General features: G+C 40.4%; 1 protein-coding gene across 4 annotated transcripts in view; it reads left to right on the top strand.

Annotated features, from left to right (window-relative positions):
- The window catches only part of Il5ra (interleukin 5 receptor subunit alpha), a 61926-nt gene that overhangs the window by 53124 nt on the left and 386 nt on the right, over positions 1-8416 (top strand). For 3 of the 4 annotated variants that reach the window (XM_031382797.1, XM_031382795.1, XM_031382796.1), the window contains 2 exons: positions 3236-3329; positions 4334-4418. In XM_031382797.1, coding sequence (XP_031238657.1) covers positions 3236-3329; positions 4334-4418 — 179 coding nt within the window. The remainder of the gene's footprint in view (positions 1-3235; positions 3330-4333; positions 4419-8416) is intronic. The other variant, XM_031382798.1, reaches the window with a different exon arrangement.

Here is an 8416-nt window from a genome sequence, read left to right as displayed (position 1 = left end):
TTACAATATCTCCTTTCCCAGGTCCCCCCCCCAAATAAAATAAAATAAAATAAAAATAAAAATAAAACAATCCCCTATTCCCTCCCCCTTCCTCTGCTCACCACCCTACCCCCTCCTACTTACTGGCCCTGGCATTTCCCTACACTGGGGCATAGAACCTTCACAGGGCCAAGGTCCTCTCCTCCCATTGATGGCCGACTTGGCCATCTTCTGCTGTATGCATGCTGCTGGAGCCATGAGTCCCCCCATGTGTACTCTGGTTGGAGTTTTAGTCCCTGGGAACTGTGAGGATACAAGTTAGTTCATATTGTTGTTCGTGCTAAGGGGCTGCAAACCCTTCAGCTCCTCTGACAGTACCTGACTAATACATAAGTGGAGGCTCACAGCCATCCATTGGACTGAGTACAGGGTCCCCAATGAAGCAGCTAGAAAAAGCCTCTCCCTTCTTATAGCCCTGGGAAGGGGCATCTCTAACTTGCCCTCCTTCTACTTTGGCTATTCAGATTCTGAGATTAAAGCTGTGCATCCTCATACCTCATGGCTAACAGTAGGTTTGATAAAACGAAGAACACAAATTTGGTTGTGACTATTCTCAGTTGCAAAATACATAAGTGAGTGAAGATAAGGGCTGTGAAGATTTTATAGTCTAAACCTAGAGCTACAAGACAGGAAAATGTAAGGAAAAAGAAAGACTTTGGGGCGTTCATGGAATTAAAATGTGAAGATCTGACAAACAAACATCTCAATGCTTGAAGAATAGACTGCAATAAGAAATAGCCAAGAGGTGCACTGAAAGAGAGGAACCTGATGCAATTTTAAAAGAAGGAAGTGCCATAGAAGAATGGGATCCTTTCAGTAAAGAGCCATGGCTTCCCTTAACTCATCTGTAGATGGCTTGAATTCAAAATGGAGAAGGCAATATCTATGATGGTATGATCAGAATATAATATATATATGTATATATATGTATATATACATACATATATACATACATATATATATATATGAAAATGTCATAATGAGTCCTCTGACTTTTGAGCAATTAACATATGCTAATAACATTTTCAAAAGACTGGACTGGAGATATGCCTCACTTGGTAGAATGCTTGTTTAGGATGTACAAAGCAATGGATTTAATCCCCAGTGGGACATAAAGGAGATGTGGTAGAATACTCAGGAAGTAGAGGCAGGGAGATCAGAAATTCAAGTTCATCCTCCACTACATACTGAGTTTGAGGCCAGTTTAGGAATACATGAGACTTTGCCACAAAACTTATATTAAAGGAAAAGAAGAGATTTAGGGGAGAGATCAGAAGACATAAAGTTAGGACAGAAATCAGGGATCTTTTGGGTTTTTCTAGAAAGACATTTCCAGTGACTATAAAAGGAGTTTCTGAGGTATGAAAATACAGAAGTCTGAATCATTTCTCCATTATTTATTTATTCATTTTATATCCTGATTGCTGTCCCCTTCACATAATCCCCCCCTGCCCATTCCTCTTCTCCTCTGAGAGGGTGAGGGCTCCCCTGGGTATCCCCGCTCTATGGCACATCAAGTCTCTGTAGGGTTAGGTGGATCCTCTCCTACTGAGGCCAGACAAGGCAGCCCAGTTAGGGGAATGGATTCTACAGACACAGAAGCCTGAATCTTTATTCAAGAATCTAATCTGGGCAGTGAGAGAAGACAGTATTTAATGATAGCTAGGGAAGATGGCTGAGCAGGGTCGTAGTTTAGTCAAGATAAAGGATTCTATGAATATTTGAAAGCAGAAAGGTAGAGATTAAGGAGGAGATTAAAGCTTTGGGAAAGTGGAGAAGAAACCTGACCAAGGACATGGAAGAGATGAGGAGAGGCAAGAAGTGCCAGCATTAAATCCAGACATCTCTCTCTCTCTCTCTCTCTCTCTCTCTCTCTCTCTCTCTCTCTCTCTCTCTCCTGTGATAATTGAACAGTTTGTGGGACTTTGAATGGCTTGAAATTTTTTTTTGAAGCCTTAGGATATTCAAAAGGGCTCAAAAATCCCCATTTACATGCATGTCTTGTTGTGTAGAAGGAATAGTAGCAAACTAAGGTTTGGTTTTTTCTTGCTTTTTATCCTGGAGTAACGTGGTTTGAACCTTGCCACAGTGCTTTCTTGGTACAGCTATCCTCAAATCACGGCCTGAGTCATTATTTGCTTTCTGCTGCTCTCCCCGGATAGACTTCAAGCTGCAAGATGGGAGGTGTCAAATGCATTCTCTTAATCAATGAGTCATAGTAACTTGTGTGACTGACAAGAGCCTTGCTAAATGGATGAATTGATGGATGGATGGATGGATGGATGAGTGAAGGAAAGAATCAGCTCTCTCCCTAGGAAAGAGAACTGAATACAACTCAGTATATGCTTTTGGTCTCTGAAAGTGAGTCCAGCAGTTTAGGACAAATGAACACTACTTCCATTAGCACCATTTAGTCAGGTACCTTTGATTTTCAGGACTGCATTCCTGAAATTAAACAGACAGACAGACAAGCACCTCTCTTGCCCTGCTCCCACCCTGCTTTTCATAGTCTGATGTATTCTTTAAAGGTGAAAGAAGGACCTCCAGTATGGAGAATAGGAACACATTAGAGAATAGGATGGTATGCATAACACTTCCTGTGCTGACAATGACAGTTTTTTACTTCTTGTTTTGTGAAACGGGGAATGAGGGATGAGGGGCTTTGAGGATAATTGCAGCCATACAGAGTTTACTGTAGATTCTAATACTTGCATCACTATGGATATTTTCTCATACTTCCTCCATAAATCTCATTTCCAAGTAGGTAGATGTCACTATAGAAATAGATTTCACTGCACTCTAATGAGGTTACTGAGTAGCCTTATGCTTTTGTAGCTTTTCCACCTAACACCCTACTAGGCATCCTGAAGCTCTAAGCACCAGTACCCAGGTGGCACAGGGTAGGGGTGGGCTCCAAAACACTGGCTGATTGGCTGAATTAATCAGGCTTAAATTAGTAATAATTGAAAAGCCCTTAGTGCTATGGTTTGCTTTCCCCTTAGAACAATAATGTGAGATGGGCGTTCAGTCCTTTGACAGAGGAGATATCTGAGGCTCAGTACTCAGTAACTTGTCCTTGCCCAACATCACCCAACACCTTCAGATCAAACCCAAATCCTCTGATGCCACATTCTTCTAATTTTATTTATCCTCCCTGACTTTGACTTGGCTTTCTTTCTCCTCTCCTTCAAACCAGGAAAGGAAAGGAAGCCCTCGGTAGAATGGCATCTCATCGTGCTCCCAACAGCCATCTGCTTCGTCTTGTTAATCTTCTCACTCCTCTGCAGAGTGTAGGTATTTGTTCCATCCAGGGCTGCATTTCCTGTCTGCTGTAGAGCCCTTACACAGGGCTCCTGGTTACCATGTGAAACTAACATCAATCAAGGTGTTTTAGGGTGTCTTTACCAGAAGAGGGGAGACAAAAATAAAACTTGGCATACAGCAGCTATGCAAGACACAGCACAGTCTTCAGCCATCTCACACTCCTTAAATTGTTGACTATTTTAATTACTATAGAGGTTTTGGCCACTGTGTTCTTTTCCTTCATGGATTCCCTTTCCACACTTGCTTGTCTTTTGACATCTCCTATAAAAAGGCAGCAGTCCCACCAAGTCTGAAGTTACTACACTGTCTTCACATATGGGTCTCTGTGGCCAGGGCCTGACCTCTGCCTTGGCTTTCAAGTTCCTGGTCCAGGTGACTATCCTTAGGTCAAATTCAAATTCAAATTCTCTAACACCTTTATAGATCTCACATCTCATCTCACAGCCTGCAAATGGCTACATCTGATCTCTCCCACACCCACCCCTCTCTTTCCATCTATCATTAAGGCAAAGTTCTGGTTTATCCTAAGAACTTAGGATGTAACTGTCATAGTAAATGGCATTATTCATTACCAAGTTATATTTAGATGCAAAGTATGGGTGATAGGCAGCAGTTCAAAGGAAAGAGAAAGAAAAGAGGGAACTGTGAAATTATCACAGCTAAAGGAGTAATGCTAGAATGAGCAGTGACTGAGGAGTCAAGAGAAAGATGCTGCTGATCAGCTTCAGAAGTTGGCAATGAGTACCCATGTGAATCAGTTCTGATTTCCTCTTCCCTGGAGATCTCAGAAGCCACATCCCAGCCTGGCAGCACCCCAAGGTCTTCAATAATGAAGATGTTTAGACATCTTAGCCAATGGAGAATCTAAATTTATAACACAGCTACACATGGAACTAATTTGCTCAATGTTTGAGTAGAAATTTAGGCAAGTGGATTGTTTGTACTCATCCAGTTCCTTCCCTATTGTCAGGTGTCACCTATGGACCAAGTTGTTTCCACCAGTTCCGGCCCCGAAGAGTAACATCAAAGAACTTCCTGTAGTGACTGAATATGAGGTAATACTAAAAGACACAAAGCAGTGACATCTTATCTACTCAGGGATGAGTATCAGGTTTTCAAGATTCCTCTGTATATCTATGTATATATGTTTGTACCAGTTAATACCTGTCTGTCTGTCTGTCTGTCTGTCTGTCTGTATGTATGTATGTCTCTGTCTGTCTGTCTGTCTGTCTGTCTGTCTGTCTCCTGTGTGTGTATGTATATGTATTTGTATGTAAAATTAGCTATGGATATTATTGTCTCTACATTTTGGGAAAGTTTTACTCAATAATAAGGGCTTTTACCATTTAAACCTGAGTTTCCACTTCATATACACCATCTTTTAACTGATCTCTCTGGTAATTCCTCTGAAAAGAGGAATCTTAAGCTCCTTTCCTGTACATAAGAGGCACACATGAGATCCCAACAAAACAATGTTATCAGGACTACTGTAGCTTTCTTGTAAAATTGACACACCATGTAGGCTGAGGTCTAAAAGTGATCCCCCCAAGACATTTTGGTTAAGTCTTTTGAATTATTACATACATTTTAGAAAACATTCAGTTTTCTATAAGGCAGAAAAGAGTGGTGAGAGGAGACAGGAGTGATATAGGCAGCAAGATTTTTTTTTCTTTTAAGACAAGATTCTACTACGTACCTCTGACCAAACTAGGACTTACTATGTAGACCAAACTGACTTTAAACTGACAAATCCACTTGACTGCCTCTTGAATTCTGGGTTTAAAGGCAGGAAGCTAGAAATCTCTGGCAAATCTGAATTTTTGTGGTTAATTGGGGTGGAGGGAGCAACATTCTAATCTTTTACCAGTATGTCCATACATTGAGGTCTTCTTTAGCTTCTGTCAGGAACATTTCAAGATTTTCTGTGTCTTTCTGTTATATTGTACTCTGTGGATCTCATCTTTCAGTAGATTGGCTATTGAGATAGAGGACAGCAAATTCTTCTGATAAACACATAATAAACATTTAAGGTAGAATTGTTTGTTATAGTGGGTCTATGACAAATGTACTAATGAATAAGCATGGCTGTGTTATAAAACTTTATTCACAAAATGAGATAATAAGCCAGATTGGGCTTCATTTACTGACTTCTGATTTAGATCCAGAAACTTTCCTAATATCCCAGCACTTGGGAAGCAGAGGCGGATGGATTTTTGAGTTCGAGGCCAGCCTGGTCTACAGTGAGTTCCAGGACAGCCAGGGCTACACAGACATACCCTGTCTCGGAAAAAGAGAGAAAGAGAGAGAGAGAGAGAGAGAGAGAGAGAGAGAGAGAGAGAGAGAGAGAGAGAGAGAGAGAGAGAACAAGACAAATGGTGGAAGTATCATTTTGACTCTAATCTGCTTTCCTCTGGGACAACAAAGAGGAAGGAAAAGTCACACTTAAATGAACAGAGGTAGATCTACAGATGGCTTGCTTCTTTCCAAAGAACCATATGTCTATAGATGTTTCTTCAATCAATGTGGATGAAATAGCATCTCAATGGCTATTTATAGAGAAATACAGAAAAATTCACCAAAATGATTACTTTTAGCAAACCCCTAGGGTTCTTTAGAGTCATTGCTAATTTCAGTTTGGAATAACTTATAGACAGTAGGTTACTAAGCTACTGAAGTAAGGAATTGATGCTGGCCAGAGAGTCATGATGCCCTGTGTTTGACCCTTTTACTCTAAGGGTACGGCCCACCCATGCTGGCTCACATATGGTTCTTTGGAAAGAAGCAAGTCATCTGTAGATCTACCTCTGTTCATTTAAGTGTGACTGTGTCCTTCCTCTTTGTTGTCCCAGAGGAAAGCAGATTAGAGTCAAAGTGATACTTCCACAATTTGTCCTGTTCTCTCTCTCTCTCTCTCTCTCTCTCTCTCTCTCTCTCTCTTTCTGAGACAGGGTTTTTATGTGTAGCCTTGACTGTCCTAAACTCACTCTGTAGACCAGGCTGGCCTTGAACTCAGAAATCCACCTGCCTATGCCTCCCAAGTGCTGGGATTAAAGGTGTGTGCCACTACCACCCAGCTGTCCTGTTCTCTTAATGGGACATTTGAAGGCTGATACTTAATTTCCCTGTGGAGCTTGGAAAGATTCTGTTAATATGCTGAGACTGGTGAATGAAACTGGTTTAAGAGCTTACTTTCTGGACTTCTGGATTGTGGATAATTAAAATCAAGTCATGTGTGTAGAAAAATGACTTGGAGTAGACAAGCTGGCTTCAGAATATGCATAGGATTAATGTCAAGATTGCCCAGTTTCTCAGGGTAACTTACTCTGTGCATCCATTGCAGAGTGTTACATGAAAGATTGTAGAGGAGGAAGAGGCAAGTGAGAAACACAAACAGGTAATTAGGAACTGAAAAAAGCAATATTATATGGTGTTACCAGTATTATGGTCTAAAATTTCAACCTAAGATAGAGTGAGCAAGTAGAGAGCTGACCACATGTGGACTACACAAAGCCTAGCCATGCTGTGTTCCAGCCTCTCCGCCAAAGGCAGCAGCCATCCATTGCATTCCATTCCCTGGAACCCTGATCCAAGAAAAAGAAGGTCCATTCCTGCCATTGGGAAGTACCCCTGGGAAGTACCTGACTAGTGGAAAATGAAGCTCTCTATTTCAAGAGCTGATCCTTAATGATGAGGGTAAGAATGTGGTTCAGGACCTCTTGCAGATGTCAAAGGCTGTGATGTTCAAATTCCTGATGTAAAATGGTGCTGCAGCATTAGCTTAGACTTTATGCATTCCACCGCACGCTGTAAATCCTCTTAAAATTACTTCAAATAAGCCCAATGCAAATGCTGTGGGGGTGGCTATTATGCTGCCTAGTCTGAGGAATAATAACAAGAGCACTTGTCTGAAGCCTAAGATGCCAAGCAGTGGGTTTAGGGGCTCCCTGTGACTTACACCTCCATACTTGGTAGGAATGCTCAAAAATCACAGACCTCAGAAAACAATGGCCATCCTGGAGCTGTTGCTAAGCGAGATTTTATTTCTTAGCACTTCAGCGTAGAAATTGTTTTGCAATATTCAAATCGAAAGTTACCATTTTTTTAAGATCTTACTCTGAATTTTTAAATTTATTAGAGATGAGTTTCTAGTTGACTTTTTGCCATGGTAACCAGAGAGATTTCTTCCCCCACATTATGCTCACTATATAATATAAAGTATATGTGATTCAGAATCATTTATGCTGTGTTTTTCAGATTATTCCCAATATATAACACTTTTTGTGATGTGGGATGGGTGTTGAAAATGTGCTGGATGAGTACATGAGGGAAAATAAGAATCTTTTATGGGTGATATTTTCTAATTATCATTACCTTTATGTGTTATATCCAAAATTAGATAAAACAAATGCTCCAATTTATCAGAACCTTTTTATTTTTTGAGACAGTCTCATATAGTTTAAATTGGATATATGGCTGAGTATTATCTTGAATTTATGATTGTCCTGCCTCTACCTCCTAAGTCCTGGCATTACTGGGTTTCTGCAGTGCTGGGAACTAACCCAGGACTTTGAATATGCTAGGCTAGCACTCTACTAACTAAACTACATCTTTAGCTTCAAATGTATACTGTTGTAATTGGTGAGTGGAATATTTTGGAAATATAAAAAATGATCACATCAAATTGGGGTGTATCTCAGGAGCAGAATACCTACCTAACATGTACAAAGTCTGGGGATTAACAGCTGAACAACACTACCAACCCAACCCTCTAAATACAAAATATGCTTAAAATATTATATTATGTTAGAAAGAAAAATATCTACACACCTATTCAAGGGCTAGGGTGATATATCTCAAGGACAGAAGATCCACAGCAACAGTAATAATTCACTTTATAAAGATAAAGTTGTGTGTCCCTGTTACTTCATCACAATTTTAAAAGAAAACTTTATGCTTCAAGAGGGCTGAGGAGATGCAGTAGGGTATATTTGGGAGATAAATTTAAAGCTACAGTTTCTTCTTCCCACCTGACTTTTCCTAGTTTCTAAACATC

The sequence above is a fragment of the Mastomys coucha genome, unplaced genomic scaffold, assembly GCF_008632895.1.
Source record: "Mastomys coucha isolate ucsf_1 unplaced genomic scaffold, UCSF_Mcou_1 pScaffold20, whole genome shotgun sequence".
NCBI classification, from domain to species: domain Eukaryota; kingdom Metazoa; phylum Chordata; class Mammalia; order Rodentia; family Muridae; genus Mastomys; species Mastomys coucha.
This window is presented reverse-complemented; position numbering and strand designations above follow the sequence as displayed.